The sequence below is a fragment of the Eumetopias jubatus genome, unplaced genomic scaffold (genome assembly GCF_037043125.1).
Source record: "Eumetopias jubatus isolate StellerSeaLion01/CBP00866 unplaced genomic scaffold, mEumJub1_p1.0 scaffold_13, whole genome shotgun sequence".
Taxonomy (NCBI): Eukaryota; Metazoa; Chordata; class Mammalia; order Carnivora; family Otariidae; genus Eumetopias; species Eumetopias jubatus.
In genome coordinates this window covers 69,908,796-69,933,986 of record NW_028274819.1, presented here as the reverse complement: position 1 = coordinate 69,933,986, position 25,191 = coordinate 69,908,796, and the positions used below count along the sequence as shown (strand labels likewise).

General features: G+C 40.0%; 1 protein-coding gene across 2 annotated transcripts in view; it reads left to right on the top strand.

The window, feature by feature from the left end:
* Positions 1-24,893, top strand: part of CTSC (cathepsin C) — a 38,627-nt gene extending 13,734 nt beyond the window's left edge. For both annotated transcript variants that reach the window (XM_028091707.2, XM_088017911.1), the window contains exons 3-7: positions 5,165-5,331; positions 9,876-10,025; positions 13,814-13,929; positions 19,384-19,515; positions 20,830-24,893. In XM_028091707.2, coding sequence (XP_027947508.1) covers positions 5,165-5,331; positions 9,876-10,025; positions 13,814-13,929; positions 19,384-19,515; positions 20,830-21,332 — 1,068 coding nt within the window. In that variant the 3' untranslated portion in view covers positions 21,333-24,893. The remainder of the gene's footprint in view (positions 1-5,164; positions 5,332-9,875; positions 10,026-13,813; positions 13,930-19,383; positions 19,516-20,829) is intronic.
* The last annotated feature ends 298 nt before the right edge of the window (positions 24,894-25,191 follow it).

Here is a 25,191-nt window from a genome sequence, read left to right as displayed (position 1 = left end):
TGGGAGAGACGCAGGGTAAATAACTTGAGTTCTAAAATATCCCAGTCTGTTCTTTTTCAGATGGTTAATATTACTAGGTAAATGTAAATAAAATGAGTGGGAAGTTAAGGAGGGGTTTGAGAGTGTTTGGCAATCCAGCAGTAATTTTGAAGAAGCAAGTGGATAGCTATGGAATACTAGTAGTTTCCTAACCCTAAGGGCTGGCATGTGGAATTTCTTTACATTTTATGAAATTATGTATTTGTTGAAATTGGCATAAATAGAATCTTATACAATCTGTGCAAGACTGTATTGAGACACTGATGTTTACATAAATGAAATAAATGAAAACTCTTAAAAAAAATTTTTGGCTACATTTCAAGCTGGATAGTGTGGCCAAAACTTCAACTTCTGGATTGGTAATAATGTCAGAAATCATAATAAGAAATATTTCATGAGAGCAGCAAAAAAAAAAACAGATACCATGAGAAGGTTCCAGGCAAGAAAATAACAGCACAGAGTGTGGTCCTCTCAGGCTGGAAGGTCATGAGCACTTGGCTTCTGGAGTGGTAAATCCCTCCTTTCTACTGAGTTCTGCACGGTGTTGTTAACAACTCTGTCCTACCTTTTATAAGGTAATTTCAGGGTCTCTCTAGTATCTTAGAAGCACCACACTTCTCTTACAAATTTCATATCTTTTCTGAGTTTCTTGTGTTACTGCTAAACGGGACTTGGCATCTATTGTTCCTTCTATTCTATTCTTCATTCATGTATTCACTCATTCCATAACTAATTGCTTCCTAATGCCAGTTTCCTAGTTCCTGAATAAACAAAAAGTCCTGTTCTCACAGTGCTTGTTTTTGAGGACAGAACAACCTCATAAGCTGCTGTGAAAATTAAATAGGTTAGTATATATAAAACAATCTATGAGGTGGAATCTTTTATCATCCTGATTTTATGGATGAGGACACAGAAAGGATAAGTAACCTGCTTAGGCTCACACGGCCAGTAAGTGGCAGAGCTGGATATAGTCTAGGCAGTCCAGCCAGAAAAACATATCCTAGACCTCTACCCACCTCCCATCAAAAATGTTAAAAAGACTTAACAAACGAAGGCAATATAAATACTTCACCGTGGGGAAGGACTGGTACCTGTTAGGGCTGCTAGAGAATGTAGGTGGCCCTTAAAGTGCTTTGACAACAATTTGGACCTGATTCATGGGAGTCCATTAATCTTCTGCAACTTTTTTTTTTTAAGGAAACAATGGGTGAAGCAATGATCCAATCACCTGGGAGCCCATATTTGAATTCTCTCTTATCCATTTACTTTGTGAAGCCACTTTTTTTTTTTTTTCATGAGAAGGGGAATGCCTGTTATCCCAAGGAATCATTTTGTGGCTCAAATGATACAGACAGAAACCCTTTGCAAATTGGGATTTAAACCTTTGGCTGCATGACATCTAGGTATCTCCTCTCTGTGTTGGGCAATTGACCAGTATGTTTACTTCTCTAGCTCTTTGTGAGAATACAAAAGGGTATGAAGAAGTGGTACGCAGTATGGGGAAGAACCCTTGGATCTAGGAGCCCTTGGTTATAAATTCTCATTTGACCACCTTCTTTAGGGCTCTTTTTTTTTTTTTTTTTTTGGTCCCTGAGACTGTATTATCTCTTTGTTTCCCTGAGCCTCTAAGATTGATGAGTGACCTGTGAAGTATTTATAAAGCATGAAGTGAGAGGTAAATGTGGAGGTGCTGTCGTGCTGTATGTCAATGAGGAATCTCGAGTCCTTAAACGGATCTGGTAAGAGAATGCAGTGAAACAAGTCATGCTTTGGTGAATTTTTTCCCCCTTTCGAAATAACAAGTCAGCCTTCCTGTCACAGGGAAAGCTCATTTGGTGTTAGACATGTTGCTTGTAACTATGACTCAGTTGTGTCAACCAGGTGTGCAAAACCACACTGATGAAAAACGTGGGGCCCAGTTCTTCCAACTTGAATGCCCGTAACTCTTTTGGTATGTAGGGAAAGTTATTTCATCTGTGATCTAAATTTCTGCCTAGATGGGGAAATTTCCCGGGCTTCTCCATCATGGTTAGCTTGTTGAACTGCATGATGTCATAATGAATTATTTACATCTGCTGCTTTCATTGAATTGTGAGCCTCTTCAGGTTTGGGCTGGGGCCACCTCAGTACATATGTGTGTGCATGCCTAGCACATGCACAATGCTTGAGAAAAATGTGCCCAATCAATACTTGATAAATAAGTGAAAGAACTTAGCAAAACACAAAATAGGTTGTATAAATAACAATTTTTTTTCCAGAAAGTGCAATCCTAGTTCCAAACAGATGAGCCTTAGTAGCCTTTAACAACACCTGGACTATCCCTCAGGGGTGTCCTCTTCTAGGACTTTGTAGGCTGTGAGTCTCATTCTTAGGAAATAAGAGTATTTTTTTAAAGTGATTAATTTCACAAAATTTATGTAACACTCTTCATTTTATAAACAAGAAAATTCCACCCAGAGACCCATTTCACCTTTTGTTTCCATTTTTTAAAAACCGTATTTCAGAAAAATTTTATGTGTTTGTATTCAACTTAAGCACTGTCTTGTAATTTCTTTTTCTTCTTAACATAGGTTTGCTTTTTTTATGGTTCTGTGGAGGGGTTGATGCACTTTTTCTTATAAGGCCAGATAGTAAATGTTCCAGGCTTTGTGGGCCTGTGTCCTCTGAGCAGCTGCGCAGTCCTGCTGCTGTAGCATGACAACAGCCGTAGACCGCGCAGATACGAGGGGGCCTGGCTGTGCTCAGTAAAACTATACTCACAGAAGCACTCAGGCTGCTCTAGCCCTACTTTACCTACCTCTCTCCTACAGAACTACTATTTATCATGTAGAATGCTATATAATACTATTTGAGTTATTAATTTACTAAATTATTTTTATACATGAACATTTGGGCACTTTTGTTCTTGGTTTTGTTTTTAGGTTTTCTGTTGTGAGGAGTGTCTTCCTATATTTAGCATTTTTTTTCATTTATGTGTATATGACAGTTTCTTTGAGATACATTTCAAGAACTCTTCAGTCTTGTGAGACTGCTTTCTAAAACCTCAAGGGTGGGGGAGCCTTGGCTTAGCCCTGCCTGGCCTGTCTGACAGCTGACAGCCGAGAAGGGAACATGATTGAGAGCCTGTGCCAGAGAGAAACGAAATACAACGCTAAAGGGTTTAGGTTACATCATACGAGGTTACCCATAATTACCGTGTTTCTGATCTATAAAAATAGCAGTCGAGTGTAGTTTTGAATAATATAAATTTTAGTGACCCCATACAACATACCCTCTAATGTCACAGCTCAGTCATATCCTAGGCCTCTACTCAGTGTTCCGCATCCTGAGTTGGGGCTTTGGCAGGGACAGAAGGAGTGGTGAGCTGAACTCATGCAAGTGAAGATATTCTTAGCCAGAGGTAGATAGACAGGTCTCACAATATCATGAACCACAAATACAGATGCAAAGTGTAAGTATGAGTAGTCCATAGTAACTTATTCTGTGCTGGAGAGCTTAGTGGATGGTGAAGCCTAGGATTCAAATCCAGCTCTTTGGGATTGTAAAGCCAGACAGTTTTAACTCCATTCCTAAAGAGATGATTTAAATTTAGAGAGAGTCAGATGCAATAAGGTAATTTTACTTGATGTATAGTTTAGCCCATACATGCCTCTGAACTCAGGGTTTCCAAACCACAGGCCTATTTTTGTTTGTTTTGTTTTTTAGATTTTTATTTCAGAGAGAGAACACAAGCTGGGGAGACAGGCAGAGGGAGAGAGGGAGAAGCAGACTCCCCGCTGAGCAGGGAGCCCAATGCTGGAGCTCCATCCCAGGACCCTGGGATCATGACCCAAGGCGAAGGCAGACACTTAACTGCAGGAGCCACCCAGGCACCCCTGACAGGCCTGTTTTTGTAAATAAAGTTTTATTGGTACACAGCCTAGTTCATGCATGTCTGTATTCCCTATACATCTTTTATATGGCAGTGGCAGAGTTGAGTGGTTTTGACAGAGGCCTTATAGTTTGCAAGCCTTAAAATATCGATTTTTCTGGCTTTTAAAAAAGAAGCTTGCCAACCCCTGCACACAGGTAAAGTACTATCCGTCATATTAATTAGGAGTTTGCAAACGATAGCCCATGAACCAAAAATAACCTACTGTGTACTTGTGGAAAGTATTGCAACACAGCTGACCACCGTGCCAGTTTGTTTATGTGTTGTCTGACTGCTTTTGGGCTTTTGTTCCATTAGATTAAGTCAATGCCTGAAATCAGCCCAAGTCCCTCCTCATTGAAATTTAGCGTGATTTTTTCCTTTCTTCTTCCCAAAACTCTGTGCTCTCATTCTGGATTTTGTGTCCCTCCTCCATGAGGAGATGTTATAATGTGAATGTTTGTAAGCTCTGGAGCTTAAGTATGAGTTCAAATCCCAGGTCTGTCACTTTGTAGGTGTTTTTCAGTATTAACTTTCAATGAGACAAAGGGCCAGATTCGTGAAATTAAATGGAGAGCATATTTAATAATCAGGTTCCTCTTAGCTCCCCCGTAATCAGAATGTCCTACTCAATGGTGAGGTTGACAGAAGAAAGGATTTTGTTGTTGTATGGAAATGTTTCACTCTTTGTTTTGTAGTTTGCCGGGGTCCATCTTCTGTGAGTAGAAAACTATATTCTGACAGCCCAAGCAGAATTTTGTTTCTGCCAATTCACAGCTCTGTTTCCTTAGGAGCTCCGTGGCCTCTCTGAGCTGGGCCTCCACTCCTTTGCTGGTAAAGTGGGGTTATGGAAGCCTCCTTCCTCCTAGGGTTCCTGTGAGGATTGAAGGAGGGAACTTTTGTAAAATGCCTGGAATGTGGTAGATGCTCTAAAAATGTTTCTTTCCCTGCATTTGATTCCCAGAAGTGTTTTCTTATGTAAATTTTGTTTGGCACTTAGTGATGGTAATCATAGAAAAGTTTATTTCTCATCCTTTTCTAGGCTAATTCTCAGAATGTAACCTCTCAGGGTGAAGTTTTTATTTTGGTTGGCAGAGGCTGGTTCCCAAGATGAAATGAAAAAAGAGCATCTTGACTGTGAATGGGAGCCAGGGAAATGGACCTGAGAGATGAACATCAATTCACTTGACGTTTCCTTCCCTGTTTTGATTATAGTATAAAGAAGAGGGTCACACGGTAACCAGTTACTGCAACGAGACCCTGCCTGGATGGGTGCATGACGTGCTGGGCCGGAACTGGGCTTGTTTTACTGGAACCAAAATGGGAGCCATCCCTGAGAAAGTGAAGGTGAACACAGCACACTCTGAGAGGCTCCGGGAAAAGTGAGTCGTCACCAGTGGGAGATACATTTAGTTTTGTTTTAGAGTATGTAGCAGTATGTGTCTAGGTTAGTTCTTGGAAATTTTTTTTTTTATTATATAAAATTTATTTGACTTAGAAACAGAAGCCATATTCTATAAAAATTCACTGGTGTTGAGTAATGGAACTGAGAGGAGAAAGTATTTTTTTCACAGCACTCTGAAAGTAATGGACCAGTGATGGCTTTAAAGGAAATTTATATGAGAGAGTATAGAATTGCAGTGACTAATAAAGAAAAATCATTTTATTATTGCCATGTGATAACATGTTGTAGAACACTCGTAGATACATGTTTATGTTGCAACAAATGTAGGTGATACTAACTGAAATAAATTTTACACAAGGCAGTGAATAACCGAAATAAAAATTCTTAGTATTGATGGAGTGTAGTAGTTTGCTAGGGCTGCCATAAGGAGCCCAGACTGCGTGGCTTATGCAACAGAAATGTATTTTCTCACAGTTCTGTAGGCTACAAGTCCAAGGTCAGTGTCAGCAGGTTTGGATTTTTGGGAAGCCTCTCTCCCTGACCTGACATGTCCACCTTCTCCTGGTGTCCTTACACGGCCTCCCTCTGTCTGTGTCCTGCTCTCTTTTTCTCATAAGCGCACCCAGTCATATCAGGGTTGGGACCACCCATATGACCTCATTTTACCATAATTTCATTATTAAAGGTCATATCTCCAAATATAGTCACTTTTAGAGGTACTGGAGGTTAGGACTTAAACCTGTGAATTTTGGAAGGACACAATTCAGCTTACAACATGCAGTTAATGTTTTTGTTAAGTGAGGTTCAGTTTAAGTAACTGAACCACACAAGAGATTTCAGATTTTATTCACTTGGAAGGGAAAGATAAATGGATATTAATGGTAGCAACTTCTTCCTGTTTCATTTAGTTTGTCAAATCCATGGAAAGGACACATGAATAAATCATCCCAAGCCAGGCCATGCTGGGAGTGAATGATTCTGTAGTAAAGAGGTTGGGGACAAGAGTTTAAAGGGACAAATTGTTCTTGTCTGGGAAGGTACTCACCAAGATCTAAACTAATACATCCCCTCCATTTTGAATTTACCTTTTAAATTGCTTTGCTTGACGTGATCCTTGAACAATACATTTCCTATTAAACTGTTCACTTTTCACCCTACCATTTAGGAGGTACTATGTACTAATGTGTTCTTTTTGATTATTTCAAATGTTGCCGCATTTAATGAAGAAGCTACCAGCTGGAGTGCTCAGAACCTATGTTATTGCACCTATAAAATGAACATTGGGGACTAAATTACCTTCAAGGTCCCTTTCAGCTCTTAATGATCTGTCATCCCATAGTAAAGTACGTTATTTTTAATTTACTTGGATCTTAAACACTGAAAATAAGTGTTTAAGACCTACCTTGTTATTATAACGCACATGTCAGTGTCTGATATTTGCTAGACGTCAATGATAAAGCAAGGGAAGTAGGGCTGAGTTACTGTTGCTCGAATACTTCAAAATCAATAGTGACTCATTAGTAGAAAATACTTCAAAATACACATTTACAATTTAAAATTTTATCCCCTTGTTTAAAGAGACAAACAACTGTAACTTGTTTTTGTTGTTGTACAAGTGTTGTCAGAAATATGATATAGGCAGTTTTAAAATCTCTTTAGTAAAGGTACTTCTCTGGTTTCATACTTTGCAACAAGAAGGGAAGAACTTTGATAAAAACATAACGTTCTGAATATAGTTGCCCATCTTTCTTATTATCTTCAGTGCTTCCAGGTTTTTTGACTATGTCAAAATACTTCCTCAGTGAACATCTAAATAAAAAGAGAAAGAAAAGTTCATAGTATGGCTAGATGTTCTCAGATTAGGTGTATCTTGCTCTGCATGGTTGTGAAGTCTTGGATAATGAGTCACACTTGAGTGACGGAATCTTCTCTAAGTAGAAATAATTTGGTGTGTATTCTGTAATTCCTAGCATCTGGCACATAGGTTTGATACATGTTTGAATTGTGTGACTATCTTTTTGCTTTGTAAACATGCTCTTTGTGTTGGATTTATCTGTATCTGTACCCAAGCATTTGATAACAGGGAAACCAGTGCTTCTCAAATTTTAATGTTACTATGACTCAGCTGGGAATCTTGTTAAAATGTAGATTCTGACTTAGGTGGTTTGGATTGGATACTTAGAGGGCTTTCAGGTGCTGCTGCTAATACAGGACTCAAGAAACAAATTTGAGTAACAAGGATATAAACCCAGGTCCAATGTGATAATTTTTTGCATCCTATGGTAATAATGTTTGCCATGTTATATGTACGTGATACACAGTTCCTGCCGTCCTCTCCTTTTATTATTATTATTACAAAGTTAGAAAGGTTGCATTGTAGAAATTGTAGAGGGTGGGGAAAGGTGGTGATCCTGCATTGTCATTCAGATAACCATTTTTGGCATTTAAAGAAGAGTATTTATAATATAAATATCCTTTCACAAAACGGTTAATTCTATCTAAACTTCTTTGATACCCTTTTTTGTTATGTTAATCACCATACATTACATCGTTAGTTTTTGATACAGTGTTCCATGATTCATTGTTTGCGTATAACACCCAGTGCTCCATGCAGAACGTGCCCTCTTTAATACCCATCACCAGGCTAACCCATCCCCCCACGCCCCTCCCCTCTAGAACCCTCAGTTTGTTTTTGAGTCCATAGTCTCTCATGGTTCGTCTCCCCCTCCGATTTCCCCCCCCCTTCATTCTTCCCCTCCTGCTATCTTCTTCTTCTTCTTTTTTTTTTTTTAACATATAATGTATTACTTGTTTCAGAGGTACAGGTCTGTGATTCAACAGTCTTACACACTTCACAGCGCTCACCATAGCACATACCCTCCCCAATGTCTATCACCCAGCCACCCCATCCCTCCCACCCCCCACCACTCCAGCAACCCTCAGTTTGTTTCCTGAGATTAAGAATTCCTCATATCAGTGAGGTCATATAATACATGTCTTTCTCCGATTGACTTATTTCACTCAGCATAATACCCTCTAGTTCCATCCACGTCATTGCAGATGGCATAAACTTCTTTGATATCCTGCCTTATTATTTAATGTAGTGTGAACACTCTTCCATATCACTTGTTAATATTAAAAATAAAACTGCCAATTATTTTACCAGCAAAATATGGTTTTATTCGGGAATAACAGGGAACCGCAACTGGAACAAGCAAGCTAAGGCAAAAACTGTAGGCAAAGCTGCAGAACAAAGGAGAAGCAGACTCTTTTATAGAGGAAAGGAGGGAGTTGGGAAGGCTTTTACAAACAAAAAGTCCATTGGAATCAACTGGGAGTTGGAAGTATAGTGGCTTCTCATTGGCTGAGCTGTGGCAATCTCTCATTGGCTGGACTGTGTCCAGGGGAAAGTTGTGACTATCTCTCATTGGCTGGGCTGTTCCTCTTACTGGAATAGCAAAGTGTATCCACATGCAAGGTCCCTCCCTATCTTCCTTTACAAATCCTACAAATCTTTGGATTTGTAATTGATGAAGAGTGGTAGGGCATGAGAGCTAGTTTCCCTGCCAACCTCCCTACTCCATTTTAGTGAGGTTTCCCTTAATTAATAGTCACACACTGAATGATGTTCTGTACATTTTTACTGAATAAACTAGATAGTAAATGAAGTACCATTATTTCTTTAATTGTTCCTTATCTTAAAACATTTATTTAGGTTATTCACAATTTATCACTATTACAAAAGTGTTTCATTGAACATCCTTATACATACATCTTAGTTAACTTGAATTTTTATTTTTATAGGAGTCATTCCAATTCCAGGCTGTTAGTATACGTGTGCCTCTCCTCAGGCAACGGTGAAAAATGCTTTTTGGACCCTCCTCATAGGTTGTCTCTTCATGTATGAACCAAACCCAAATTTGCTTTGGTGCCAGAGAAACTGACTTTTGTTTGAACAAAAGATGTCAGCAGAAACTACTATAAACAACAGTTTGTTTGAAATATGAGGAGCAAGGAGGAGGATGCATTTCAGAAGCCTGATAACTTTAGAGCCAGATTAAGGGGATTTTTCAGATCAAAAATTGATTACATTTATTTCTAGAGAGTCTGATGCAGTTACTCATGGCTCCCAAGGATTCTTGAGCTGGGTTAATGGGGGCATATTCTGAATGCCTCACTACAAAATAACTTGAGTCCAGTGAAGTTTCATGAAGGGTAAGAATATTTCAGGGATCCTTAATAGTTTGGTTTTTGTTTTCTGAAGTTGGATTTTTTTATCTGATCATTTCAGTTTATCTAAATTTTGTGTTCCGAACATGTGATGTTTGACTATACCATTGACTGTTAATAGAAATTCAGTATTATATGACCCCCCCCCCGCTAATACACTAAAAATGTAGAATAAAGATTATTTTGGAGATTTGAATAAAGTGGTTCAGTTGCATCACCAAAAAAAATATATATATATTACCTTCAATTACATCAAGAGGGTAACTGGCGCTACCTTATTTTTGTTGGCAGCTCTTCTAATAAGCTCTACAGATATAACCACGAGTTTGTGAAAGCAATCAATACCATTCAGAAGTCTTGGACTGCAACCAGATACACGGAATATGAGACTCTCACCCTGAGAGACATGATGAGGAGAGGTGGTGGCCAGAGAATCCCAAGGTAATAAAGAATATCCCTTTATCACTTCACTAATAAAGCTGTTTGTGTTGAATGCCACCCTTCCTTCCAACCTGCTGTCCCTGGTTTGCCCACCATTTTATTAGTCATTGCAACCTAAACTTTTTAGTGTATCTTTGTTCCGACTGTCCTCCTCTCTTTTCCATAGATCTCTGGTGCTCTCTGAGTCCTGTTGATGGGTCTTGCTTTCACAGCATCTGCCATTTCCATCATTCCCCGGCCATTTTCTCTACACCAGTGTAGGGTTTTGTCATTTTTCTGCTGCATTATGGATCAGCCTTCCACATCCTGTCTCTCTAGTCCTGTCCCTTCCAGCCCCCATTCTCAGCCATTCCCTAAAATGCTAGTTTCATCTTCCTGTATCTGGCTATGGCTGTGCTGCCACCTGTTATCTCATGAATACATTTCACCGGGTAAGCCATCTAAATTTGACCACGCCTATATTAGTACCATGACTTGTTTTCAAACAAGATGACACACAATTACCGAAATCTTTGCTTTCAAGTTACCTCTGTTCATGCCACTCCCTTTGCTTCAAGTATCCCTCACCTTGCCTACAATAACTGTCAGATTTGTCACCTGTAAAAAATCTCAAAACCCTCTCTGTTATAAGGTCCAGCAAAAAAATTCCTTCTCATAGATCAATGTACCTCTACTACCCTCAGCCAGAATTGACACTTCCCATCTTTAGCTTACATACTCCATGTCATACTTCTTACTTTAGGAGATGGGGTCAAAAATACTTTGAATTTACATAGTCAGGAATTTGGCAGATTTTTAAAAATTTCCTCCAAACTATAGCTGGATCTATCAGAATATATGGTCCCTTAACATGGGTTAAATGGCCAAGGATAGTCCTGTTCTGGGAGAAATTGGTATAACCGAAGGGCAGAGAACTGGAAACCAATATGGAGTCACCGGGACTCAATAAGCTAGTTAGGTTATTTTCCCTCTTAATACATTGAAACATTTTCCAGTTTTCAGAGAATACAATGATTATTTCTTAATATCTATAGAGTTTTTGGTTCAGACTTTGTTTGAACAGGCCACTAATTGATTAATTAACTAAAATACATTTCTAATTTTTACATTTGCAGACTAATAATCCTAACACTCTGACATTTTTCAACTGCAAGGCTGTATGGAGAATTTTCCTATCTCAACTGATAGCATTCTCTCATTATTCTGCCCCTTTCTCAAAGGATCTCGTACAGTATTTCTCAAAGTGTATTCTAAGGAATTTCTAGTCCATGGGACACTCTGGTTAATGGAAATTAAGAAAGGGAGCATGTTGTGTCCCTTCTCAGTTTTGCTAAAGTGATGGAGTTAATACTGTGCATGTGTGAGACAGGAAGTCGAGAACTGTTTAGTGAAAATCCAAAGGAGCGTGAGAGGAAGAGGTGTCAGCATTTGGTCCTGGAGCTCCCGCCTAAAAGATCTGAGCCTTAGACATAATTGCTTGGCAGTGCATCATGGGCCATGCTGCTTTTACCTTGATGCCCTCCACCCAACCACTTTTATTTTAGGAAAGGGCTAGCTTTATGAAGGGCTGCTTTTAAGGTGAAGTCTCCATAGAAATTTAAAGATCGAAGATAGAATTGAGTGAAATGGGAAATACCGAAGCAAACATTGTGGTCTGGCTGTCTGGTTTTCATTAGCATTTTTGTATATAAATTAGTCCTCTTAGAAGAATCCAGTAACATAATAGAATCTCTCAGAAATTCTTAACATGAGGTTTAGGGAGTCATTGAGACTGCCAGAAGTGTAGAAAAATGTATTAGGTATGGTCATCTGCCTGAGTTCAGAGCTTTCACCAGATTCTTAAAGAATCTAGACCCAAATGATTAAGAGCCTATAATGTATAGTGCACCGGTAATGTTTGCAGTCTTGTCTGTCTCACCAATTCCTCTTTCACTCTTTATTTTCACATCATTGAGACTGATTGTTTTGTGATGTTAAACTCTTTGACAAATGTCACACAGCTAGTAAGTGGTGAAACCACTTGTAGGAGATCAGTATGACCCTAAGATACCTGCTCTGAAATTACATTTTGCTACCAAACTTCAATTCCTTCGTTATCTTTTAAATTACTTAGTGTATCCTTAAGTACATAACAAAACAATTGGTTAATATCTGTTGATTGATCAAATCTTTTGGCCTCTCAGTGTGAGATCCCAGAAACTCTTTATTCAGTTCTAAAATTGTTCGTACCCTAATTTTTACTTATAAATCTTAAAGGAAGTATCCAAGATTTGTTTCTTGGTTTGATTTTTCCCCTGCCCTATATATACAGTTTTCATGGTGCATAGCTTTTTTATGTACCTTGGTTATTCCATGGGTATTATCCAAGTTGTATGTTTTATAACATTACAACTTCTTTTTATTTGTGATTCTAATTATTGTTTCATGTCTCTTAATACTGTCCTCCATATGGTCAAATAGCACCTCATGTTCATCTCTGTGTCATATACAGCTTCCAGCAATGTCCCTGGCTTAGTTAATATTTTAGTGAAAGTTGACATTTCTTTATGGAATGTGCTGTCTATTTTTATAATTCTCAAGGTTATGATGGCTATTAATATGTGATTCTTTTTTCTCTCCCTCTATTTTAGCTCCCTTCCATTGTGTCCTAGCCTTGACTTAACAGCCTCTCTAAAGCATGTGCGGAAGGGAGCTCCTTGGAAGTAGTTGCAGAGGACACGAAGAAGTCCAGAAAGAATCTTTAACAGTGACTAAATTGGAACCTGGTATAAAGCACAGGATAACCACTGAAAAGTTAGAACAGTGCAGTCTGGCTATTGCCAAGTTGAATGAGAAATCCAAGTAGTTACAGGATCAGAAAGATACACATTATCAGGGTATAATAGTAGTGTCCTAACTACAGAATTGATGGAGCCTAGGAGTGAGTTTTCCTTGGGGGTTCGTGAGCCCGGGCTGCTGTGGGAGCAGTCCTTAAATTAAGAGGGAAAAACTCCTGAAGGGATTTCTTCTAAACAGGGGCAATAGGCAGTTTCAATGGAGCAGCGCAAAGACCTGGAACACTGAAGTCATGTAGCTGACTTGGGAAGCACCCAAGAAATCTAGTGTGTCTAGAGCTAGAATGCTGTTTGTTTTTCACTGCTAATACAGAGAAGCTTGTAGAACAATTTTCTCATTTCCAGACAATGTGTCTATCCATCGTTCCAGGCAACTCTGCTTTTCGTGTCTTACTTTGCAACCATATCGTGTAGGCTGCAGGTCAATAATGATGAAGCATTTTTGTCTGTTGTTGATGGAGCTGGTCAGTCTACTTTGTACTTAGACCTCTAATTTCTGTGCCTGCTTCCCTTCTTTTCCAGCTGCCTCATCATCACTACCAGCCATCTCCTGAGTCAAACCTCGGTAGTTCCTCTCTTTTCCTTCATAGGCCATCTTTAACTTCCCATGTGTCTATTTTCTTGGCCAAAATCTGTTTAAGAAAATGCAGCTATTTAAGCATACTTAAAATAGCATCTCTGTGATGGACAGAACCAGTGTCATTTCATAGAAGAAAGTTAATAGATCCTGAAAAAGACACAGATAATGAAAGCCACTGACAAAACTTAGTTGTATAATTGACACATTGCATAATGGACACGTTGTGTAATGGAAACTCTGATGGGACAAGTGCTCTTTGGGCCTGAATCTGGATTCTAGGCAGCCAGGTAGCTGAAGTCACGGAATTAAAGGTGAGGAAGTCATCCTCAATGGAAAGACTCTATATTGAAGTCAGATGTGTATTTCCATCCCAGGCCCAAACCCGCACCCCTGACCACTGACTTACAGGAGAAGATGTTACGTTTGCCAGCATCGTGGGATTGGAGAAACGTTCATGGTACCAATTTTGTTAGTCCTGTTCGAAACCAAGGTAAAAAGGTCTGATTTTTAATTTATTCATTCTGAAATGTTTATTGAACATTTACTATGTTCCAGGCTCTTTGGTAGATTCTGGGGATACAGAGATGCAACAGGCATGATCCACTTTAGTAAAGAAATGGAATATATTTGGCCAACGGCCACCTCTTCCTTTTTGTATCCATCATAGACTTGGATAATAGATAATCTCTCCAGCTGAGCCCAGCATTCTTGAGTATCCTTCTCAAAATACGTTCTAGCTAGCAAATGAAATTAATCAGTAATAGGTAAGACAAACTCCTCTGCCCTCCCCAGTAGGAGAGACTCATGTAGAAACAAAGGATTGCATAGAATTAAAATTGGTCTTCCTTCTACAAGTGGTTTGGTGGAATCCTTCTTTGCTACTTGTCCATCCATTCTCCACCTCCCCCTGCCCCCCATCATTTAGTTTTTAGTTACTGTAAGAGCCCAGAAAAATGGATCCTTTAATTTTTTTTTTCTGGTAAAGCAAATTTTTTGAGCTGTGTAAAGGACCTTTTTAATTCACTTTATGTCAGAACATGACATACGATGCTAAGTATTAACCCCACTTCCTAAATGGTGGCCTTGCACAGCCCAGATTTACCAAAAGTATCACTCTAATTGCATTTTACCTATTATTTTTGGAAATTTGATCCAGTATGAGTAGATTTAATAACTCTTCTTCTAATAGTACTTGATAGCAAATTATCTTGTTATCCTAAATTTTAGCCAACAATGACTCGGAGAATCATTTATACCGTACTCAGGTTTATTCTAAGCTCATTTTGAAGATAATTATAGTACACATGACTGATTTGTTACTATAAAATAGGTGTAGTATTTGCTGTCTGGAAACATTCTGATTAGTGTCTCCTGAGATGATTATAAATTAATAACACCCAAAGATAAATTGTCCTTCCCCTTTCCTAGAAACTCAATGACAATCAGCCCCTCTGACTGCTCAGCATTCACCACCAGCCCTTCAGTTCCATGCTCGCTGAATTCTTGCCAAGTGTTCTGAGCATGTGGAGCTTTGAGCAGGTCTTGGAGCAGCCAGCCAGCTGCATTCCTGTCCTACAGATGACATCAGAGATCTCATCTCTTTGTCTTTGCTTTTACAAGTTCTTCTGGGACTCTTCAGCTCTAGAGAAATTATGGATCCTGAAAATTCTCCCCTGCCTTTCCTTTCCTGGGGAGGGCTTCTTTGGAAAGGAGGGTTAGGAAGTGAGAGAACTTTGAAGGTAATTGAGGAATGAATGGGAAGTGAAATTAAAGGGTTGATGTTAAGAGAGGATTAAAATTTACTCTGTCATCAAACAGATTCCCTGTACCTATCTGACAGGATTAAGTAAATAATGCAATGTCAAGCATTGATTATTGAAAGCCTGGCACGTGGCTGCTTTTGCTATATTACAGAGTGTTTATAGAACATCTAACGTGTTAAGTTTTTTTTAATGGCTGGGGATATAAAGACAACTGTGGCATGGCTCTCAGCCTAGGGACTTGCAGTTTAGCAAGATCTGCAAGCAAAATATTAAAATACCATAGGGTAAATACTTAATAAAGTGTTTTTTTTTTTTTTTTTTAATTCATCAGGAGCATAGGAGAAGGTCAAAAGAGAAGCTTAGTTCCACTCACTTCCCGAAAGATACAATTGACTGATGACAAGACAATAATTCAGGGGCAGAAATTAGACTTTTTAAAGCCAAATTCTTTGACATTGGTTTTCTTGTAGCTTGGCAAAAGCTGTTGTCTCTGATTTCCATATTGTTTGAGTGCTATAAATATGATTTGTACAGACATGGGCAATTTTTAAAGGTTCCTCTTTTGACTTCCTTTTGTTTTTTTGCACTTTAGGTTGGGGAAAAATTAGTTATTTTCTCTTCTTAAATACGGGGCTACTTGGAAATTTCCATTCACTTTAGGAACACCAGCATTCTAGAAAACCAGAATTCAGAATTACCCAACTTAAGGGAATTCACAACTTTTCTGTATTCAGAGAGCAAATCAAGATTAAGGGAAAAAAGAAATATTGGGAGGACAAATGAGGTTTTACCTTTATACTTGAAATCAGCTTTAAGCACCAGCTGTGTAGCTAGATCTCTTCCAAGTGTGAGAGGGAGGAGAAGCTAGGAAATTGGAAGACTTGGACTTTCTGGATTCTTCTCCCCACTATGCTGTCTTTATTTATGATTGTATCTTCAGGAGAGAAGGGGAGTGTCTCTCAGGTCACATTAGTTAGGAAGTGCAGTGTTTTCCTACTGTCTAAACTCTAGTTCATTTAAGCCTTGTTCTAAATACCATCTGTACCCTTAGAGCTGGAATGCAGACACCTCACACTCTGTTCCACGCTGTTCATTTTACACACAAGATAAAAAGAGATGCCAGGAAGGTCCAGTGATATGCCCAGGGTCCCACGGCCGAGTGATGGGCTGAGGATGAAGACTCCCGATTCCTTACTCTTAGCTCAGCGTGCTCTCCCCTGTAGGGAAGCTGCAGCCTAACACTGTTAAACCACGTGAGAATCATCCTGTTTACCTATTGGGGATTGTGGAAATATATTTACTGCAGACCTCTGGGTCAGATTCCCCTTATTCTTTATTACGCTCTAGTCTTCTTAAGGGATAATAGTCCTTTTACAATCTACATTCTGGCCTTGACTGTTTGAAAAGAGGCATTAATTTCCTTGGCAGCTGACACCTTCTTCTGGGAACGTCAGTGGCTTGAGGAAGGTCATCTCTTTACCTCATTCCCCTGGTTTCTCTGTTCACAGCACATTCTGAGTCCTTGGATGGACACATGGCCTTGCCCTCCCACAGTGCTGGATGGTCCCATGAGGAGCGTTCCATGCTTAGTAGCAAGAGTGATTATTTCTGTGGCCACCGTGGTTCAGGAAAGCTGGATGACCAAAATGGGGCCATTTCCAGATACCTGGGACGTTATTTATTAGAAGACACATGAAAGGAACACTGGCTTTGTCAGTTTACTATTGATGATCTAGTTCTTTGACACTCTATCGTTTGAAAGAGGGGTTCCCAAGGATAGTGTTACTTGGATGGTTCCAAAAACAAATTGTGCCAGTTAACTTTGGCATGGTTAGTGACTAGATGATGGGGAAGAAAATTTGAAAATTCTTTAAAGTAGATGCAGACCTATGAACTGAAAAGAGCACAAGTTGCATTAGGAGACACTTAGCCACTAGCACCTGCCATCTGTTAGTTTTGGGACTTTGGACAAGTCATTGCTTCTTTCTGAGTCTCCGTGTATACATTATCAAGTCAATAGTACACTAGATGAATTTAAGATCCTCTCCCAAGCGTTTGTCCTAATCTTCATAATTGAGGTGATCTCTTGGCAGCAAAAGCAGTAGAAGGTATGGATAAATCTGAGCTATTTATAGGGAAAAGTTTGGGGAACATCTGAAATGGAAGAGTTAAAGGGTAGTTAAACTCTGATAGACCCTAGTCCAGGACCTGTGGTGGTGTTGAACCTCGCCAGAGGGCTCCCAGTAGGTTCTGCCTCCCTGGTAGCTTAGAAACAAGGAAAGGTTGACTGCTTCCGATGAAGTCACTCTTTTTCCTCGTTGTAAATATGTGTCTACTTGTTCCTAATTTGAGTCTTCTTTCTATAAACATACATGGAGTTTCTTCATTGCATCAGGCACGTAGATGAAGAAGGCACATGTCCTATGTACGCTCAAGGAAATTCACAGTTTAGTCTGAGGAAAGCAATATAAGTAATTCAGGAAGAGTTTAGGATGTTGGAGGCTGAGCATACAGTGTCCCGGCTTTCGTTTGCACTCAGGGAGGAACATGAATCGACATTACCTGGGGAAGGGAAAAACAGTGCCCTGATGGTATTCTAATGCATTGTGTTCTTTTGAATACTTCTCTCTCTAAGGAAGGCAGTACTAAATTACTAAATTCAGATTTATTAAAGAGAACAAAGGCAACACTTTGCGTAGGATGATTTTTTTCATGTAATGCTGTCCATTAATCTTACTGTATGTGCATAAGGGAGTGCTCACCATTCAAATAATTTGGTAAATAATATATTAGTGCATTGAATAACATCAGTTGTGTATAACTACATTTAATACCAATGTTTGGGATTTGGTACAAGCATATCTCCATGTAGAATTTATATCAGTGGTAGAGGTAAAAGAGGCTCTATAGTAATAGAGATATTAAAATTATGTTCATTTTTTTTTCTAGAATTATAACAAGTTGAAATCCCAGCTTTGTTACATGCATGCCATATTTTCTTAAATGTATGTATGTATTTACCCACATCTGTTGAGGAAACACAGATAATATTGTCCATATAAATTACCTCATAACAAAACATTCTTCCTTCTCTTGAAATAGCAACTATATTCCTAGCATGTGCTTCTTAAATACATTTATTTTGTCTTCAACAGAGCATCCAGGTATTAAAGCAGTTCTCTTTTCCCTGCTCCCCGACCTCCATTCAGCTACTCTTCATGTTCTTTCCTCCAGGGGACACTTTTCAGGGAACCACAGCTGCACTGCTCTTCCCCTTTTTCCCTTAGAACCAGTCTGTTTTCAGTTTCACTACCTCCATCCTTAGAGTTTTACTTCCTCATTGGCCACCTTAAATACCATATCCATCATTATAATTTTAATCTCACCATTTATAATTATAATCTCTTACTTTTCTCGGACTTTGTTATATTTTGCCTCCTGGACCGTGGGTAAATTGAACTTTTTCTAATATGCCCATACCTGAGCCATTCTTCGGGTTCGTTCCCCCCAACAAGCAGCTTTAGAAAATACTGCTCTTGAGGGGCGTCTGGGTGGCTCAGTCAGTTGAGCATCCTACTCTCAACTTTGGCTCAGGTCATGATCCCAGGGTCCTGGGATAGAGCCCCGAGTCCTGGCTCTGCATTCAGCAGGGAGTCTGCTTCTCTCTCTCCCTCTGCCCCCCCATGTGTGTGTGCTCGCTCGCTCTCAAATAAATAAATCTTTAAAAAAGGAAAAGAAAAGAGAAAGAAAATGCTGCTCTTGAGATACTGAAAAGCTCAGCTCACATGTATCCCTCCATAGTTGTCTCTGAACTGAAAGGCTCCACGTGCTGTGGACCTATATCATTTCTTCATTATCAAGAATACTATCAAATGCCTTGCAGAGACCAGAGGAGTTTTTTGGGTTTCGTTTTGTTTTGTTTTGCCTCCTAAAATAGTCTCAAGGAAAGCCCCATGTAGTAACATTTGTCTTTTGGTGAAAAAGCTGAGATCTTTATGTTTGCCTATAAGGTTAATAGTATTTCTCCATTGAATCTTCTATATTGGGCTGATCCTCATGAACAACAACAGCAACACTCAATATAAATATATTACTGTATCTCTCCACTCAGATTTGTCTGTGTTTCTTTGCAAGTGCTTCAGAGTTCCCTTTGGTTACATATCTTTCCTTTCAATCACCAGCATCATGTGGAAGCTGCTACTCATTTGCTTCTATGGGTATGCTGGAAGCAAGACTCCGAATACTAACCAACAACACGCACACCCCAATCCTGAGTCCGCAGGAGGTGGTCTCTTGCAGCCAGTATGCTCAAGGTGAGTGTTAAATTTCAGGCACTCTTCACCGGGGTGCAGTTGGCCATTGTCGGCAAAGGTAAAAGGATGGTGTAGTGGAGAGCGTGGTGTCCAGAGTCGGAGCACCTGAGTGCAAGTTCTGGAGTTCAATCCTTATCACTTACTAATGAGTGGTTCTCATGGAATTCACTGCACCATTCAGCAAAATGTCAGTAGTTACTACGTATTGAATGAGCACTAGCTCTTTGGAGCCTTTTATGTACATTATCCAACGATGCTCAAAACCCTGAGAAGTAGATATCCCTGTTTATTGCCAGGGGACAGACATGAAGTTGTTCTATAATATTTTGAAGGCCACATAGCTTCTAAACATTAGAGTTTCAGTTCCAACTAAAGTTTCACTCCAAAACCAAATTCATATTAAAACCACACTCACACTGGTTCCCCCTTTGAGAAAGTGACAATTCTGTCCTTGGGCTTTCAGAACAGGCCCTGTGTAATGATGCAGAAAGCCCAGCTGCAATTGATTTAGAGCAAAACATTCTCATTTCAAAGTTTTCTGCTGTCATCTCCAGATTTGGCCACTAGAAAGTGAAACTGCTTAGGAATGATTATTTGTCATTGGGCCTTTTAGTCCCTTCTGAAATATTTATTAAACACCAACAGTGTGACTTCTAGGCCCTGGGGACTGAGTATCAGAGACAGTCCTTACCCTCATGAAGCTTTGAAGTGAGGAAAGGAGAAATTAAGTAATTAAAGGAACGTTGAAGAAAAAATATAGGATTATGGACGTGTATAATACAGCAAGGACTGGAGGAGGGTGATGGGGACCGGATTTAGACCTTGTTCACAGGGGGTGATCAGAGAAGACTTCCTTCAGGAAGAGCCATGTTGTGGTGTCTGGCTATTTAATAATGACTATAGTAGCCAACTTTTATTGCTTTTACATTAAGTAACTAATTTAATCCTACAGGGAAGGTTCTAGTCCTATCTGTATTTTACAGATAAGTGAACAGAGGTACAGAGAAGTTAAATTCTTTCCACAGTTTAGGATTTGAACCTCCATGGTCAGGCTTCAGAGCCTCCCCATGTAACCACTATGCTATAGTTACCTTCCACACCAGGTGCCAAATAACTGTTCATGAGATGGGGATGAGAGAATAGTTGGCTAGAGGGCTATGGATGAATGAACGAAGTAACATTTAAGCTAAGAACAACTCCTGAGTATAACAAAGAATTAATGGAGTAGAAAAGAAAAAAAGAAAAATGGGACCATTTCTTCTGTGCCCCTTTCTAACAGAGGGGTAATAATAACTGTGTGTTATTCCTCCTCAGGCTGTGAAGGTGGCTTCCCGTACCTCATCGCAGGAAAATATGCCCAAGATTTTGGGCTGGTGGAAGAGGCCTGCTTCCCCTACACGGGCACTGATTCTCCGTGCAAACCGAAGAAGGACTGCCTCCGTTATTATTCCTCCGAGTACCACTATGTGGGAGGTTTCTATGGCGGCTGCAACGAGGCCCTGATGAAGCTCGAGCTGGTCCATCACGGGCCCATGGCTGTTGCTTTTCAAGTCTATGATGACTTCTTCCACTACCACACAGGGATCTATTACCACACGGGCCTACGAGACCCTTTCAACCCCTTTGAGCTGACGAATCATGCTGTTTTGCTGGTGGGCTATGGCACTGACACAGCCTCTGGGATGGATTACTGGATTGTTAAAAACAGCTGGGGCGCCAGTTGGGGTGAGAATGGTTACTTCCGGATCCGCAGAGGAACTGATGAGTGTGCCATTGAGAGCATAGCCATGGCAGCCACACCAGTTCCTCAATTGTAGGGAGCAGTTCCCAGCCTTTTAAACTGTAAAAGTCACAAGACGAGGGCTCCTGGGTCACTCAGTCAGTTGAGCATCTGCCTTTGGTTCAGGTCATGATCTCAGGGTCTGGGGATCGAGCCCCAGGTTGGGTCCTGCACTCAGCGGGGAGTCTGCTTCTCCCTCTACCTCCCCCGCACCTGCCTTCCCCATCATGAGTGCACGCACACTCTGTCTCTCTCAAATAAATAAAATCTTTAAAATAAAAAAAAAAAAGATTTTTGTAAGTGTTCAGGTGATAGAGATTATAGAATTCATATGTGTGCTTAACAGGTTTCTCCATTGACCCTTTCAGTTAGACTTATGGTTATTACTTATGTAATAAGTATTTTGAAAACAAAGAATTTGAGTGTATTTCAATTAAAAAAACAAACTATGAATCTCTATGATAAGGGGTATACTCAAATAATGACTAGTTAACCCTAAAATTATTCCATGGATATTTGATGAGCTAGAGGCCAAAAATAGAAATCAGTTTTGATAAAGATCTGGATACTGATTAAACTTTCTTTTGGTGTATCTTGCATCTGGAAGTATTGGTCAGCCTTCACTGGGTGAGCATTTGTAAATTAGTGAGAAGTTAGCAGTTTAGATTTGGGCTGATCTTGGATCTCCAAGGGATATTTCACAGTGATATGAAATCTCTTTGTGGGGTTAAACAGGTGGCATCTATTAGAAATGATGTGACAATCAGGCAGATTAGGTGGTCAGAGTTCTAAAACATAAGCAAAATTCACAAGCCTCTTGGAGCCGGTAGGGACCATAGAGCTCATGGGATCTATTCCTCTCTTTGCATGGAAAGAATGATTAGCTTAGAAAAGGGCACGTGACACGGGTCAGGTCACACAGGTGGTAAATGACTGGGCCTGGGTAGAACCAAGATCTTCAGACTGAGTCTCAGCCCTTTCCACCAAAAAAATCAAAAATGACTGGAGATACTAGGTGTATACTTGGAAATTTCACGTGTTAAGCGTCAGAGTTTTGTCTGAAGCCTCGACTTTTATTGCAGTTCACTACAATGACGTCTTTTCTCTCCTTGCTGGAATATGCCCCATGTGTAAGGTGTGGCTTCTTGGGTGTCCTGGCGCACTGCCACATGCCTTTGACTCTCTCACCACATGATGACTCAGAAGCAGACGCAATGAATGGCAGGCAGAGCCAGGGTGCTTGTCATGTGGAAGGCCTCCAAGGAGCTATGAATGCCGTCTCAGTCTTACTTTATTTCTCGCTTTCCTTGTTGCTATTGTGAAAGTGTAAATAGCCTTTGAAATCAAGCATGAATTTACTTTTCACTAGAACTTTTAGAGATATTACCTGTCAGCTTAACCAATAAGGTATTATTTAACAGGAAAGCAGGAGCTTATCCTCTGGTTTTCCACCTGCATTGCTATCTGCTCACCCCGATGGGAGTAAGTCATGAAGATGCAGGGCACCCGTGCTTGTGCACAATTTCATGAGAACCCTGGCCGAGCTCGTAAGGAGAATCATTGCTGATATCATTCATAAAATACTTTGGGAAATATTGAAAGACTACATAGAGGTGTGAACCTAACTGGTGATGGGAAACAATTCTCATAAGCATGATTAGTTGACAAGCAATGGTTCGAGGAGACCCTAAATTTCTTGACATTACAAGAGGGATTACCCAGAACGAGAGCTCAGGTTCCACTGCACTTCAACCTGAATTTATCTGCTATGGGAGTCTGCTTTTCCTGTTTCTAGATGACAGATCACTGTTTCATCCCCAGTGGCAGAATTCATTAAAGATGGTGACTAAATGGAACATCACAGTTCCTCAAGCTGTGTGATTAAACTCTTAAGCTGTAGAAAAAACAAGTTTCGTAATCTAAAACTGTTTCTATTGGTGCTACTAGAACATGGAATCAGAGTCTGTTGATGGGTGGAGCTCTGCAAAAAATGGAATGGGAACTCGGGCTAACCTCCCCAAAGACCTATCCAGGAGAACAACAGTGTTGTATGTGTGGAGACACCACCACCCATAAAGGAAAATAAAGTTTTAGCTGGGCAGTCAAGCACAAGCATGGCATTGACTTGGGTGCCTGGTGCCTGGATCAGCTTTCTGGCTCTGCCTCATATAAGCCATAAAGCCTGAGGCAGTTTCCTTAACCCACATGTGCTTCAGGTGCCTGAACTGCAGGATAGATAACCCTCCCTGTGTGAGCTCTCCCTCTAAATCCTTGCTGTTGCAATGACGGAACCAAATAGATTTGTACTTTCGGATGCCATTGTTTGCCTTACTTAAGTTCAAGCCTTTCACCATCCCAAGTGGGGAAACCGAAGTAGATTCAGATAAGGCAGTTTCCCAGCCAGGCATACTTGCTCACTGACCTCTAGTTGACCTCTAACCACCAAAGCCTAGAACTGGATAGATCTGAATAGTAAGGGATATACATGTACCTACTTCACAGAGTTTTCTGAGGGTTAAATGCCTTCCTAATATGTAGAGCATGTAAACAGTGCTTGGAAGATAGGAGAATGTAAATATTAGTTATTACTCAAGTCTTCCTTTTCTAAATTCAAATTATAAAATAATTGTTTGCTATGAGGAGGCAGCTAAGACATGTTCTATTAATAAACAATCTATGAGAGTAGAGGAGCTAATGAGATTCTTTTAAGGAAGAAAATCTATAGAAGAACACTAGCATAAAGAAACAAACCTTCAAAAACTTGAGGGAGATCATTTTGAATTTTTTGGTACAGAGGTTTTTTTGTTTGCTTGTTTTTAAGATTTTATTTGAGAAAGAGCACGAGCGGGAGGGGCAGAGGGAGAGGGAGAGAGTCCCAAGCAGACTCCGTGCTCAGCGGGGCTTGATCTCACACCCCTGAGATCATGACCTGAGCTGAAACCAAAAGTCGGACGCTTAACCAACTGAGCTACCCAGGCGCCTCTTGGTACAGAGGTTTTTACATCCTTCACCACATGAGTGCCTCTGTTGCTACCCCTGTCGAGAGAAAAACAGTGAGAGGCCATCAAGTTTGGAAGGCTATGGCTGAGAAAAAAGTCACTGCAATTTTAAAGCAAAAAAGACTAAGGTTAATCTAAGGTTGTAATATGTTTATTTTCCTATTTTGGATTTTCCAGTAAAGATAAGGTAAGCATAATAGAGTCACAAAACATTAGTGCTGGAAGATTATCTGGTTCATCTCTTGTTAAAATAAAAATGGGCTTACAGAGGGGAAGTAGCATACCTGGGGCTCTAGTTAATAATGCTAAGTCTAGATTCCACTGAATCCAGAACGTTCTACTGTTCCTGCTGCCTCCCAGTTACAAAAGGAGAAAGAAATCCATATGTTGCGAGACACATAAACTCACCTTGTTCTGTAAAATCATTTCTAAGTTGTTTTCCAGCTTTCAGAAATCCTATTATCTCTCAGGGGCAAGTACTCTAAGCTTCAGTCCACGTGTGGTGGTTTGGAAGGCTTAATTTAACAGTTGTCCTCTAAATACAGCGATATTAATATTTCTATGTCTTAACTGTAATAAAGATTTATTTCTGGCCTAAAGTTAAGTGGAAACTTCCTGACCATGACTGGAAAGCTTTAAATGTATCAAAGTCTTTTGCTCTGACAGGAATTGGGTGGACTTGAAATTGAATATTGGTAGTGGGTCAGTTAGCCACTGGGCCTTCATTTCATCAGCTGTAGAACACTGGCCTCATTGAACCGTAGTTGTGATTGAAAGTGTGAAATCACCTGGACTGTAAAATAATTGAAACCTCAGCAGACCCGCCTGTGCTACAGAATGTCCTCGTGCTGACAGCTGACCAAAATCTCAGGAGAGAAACTAGCCTTTGGACAGAAA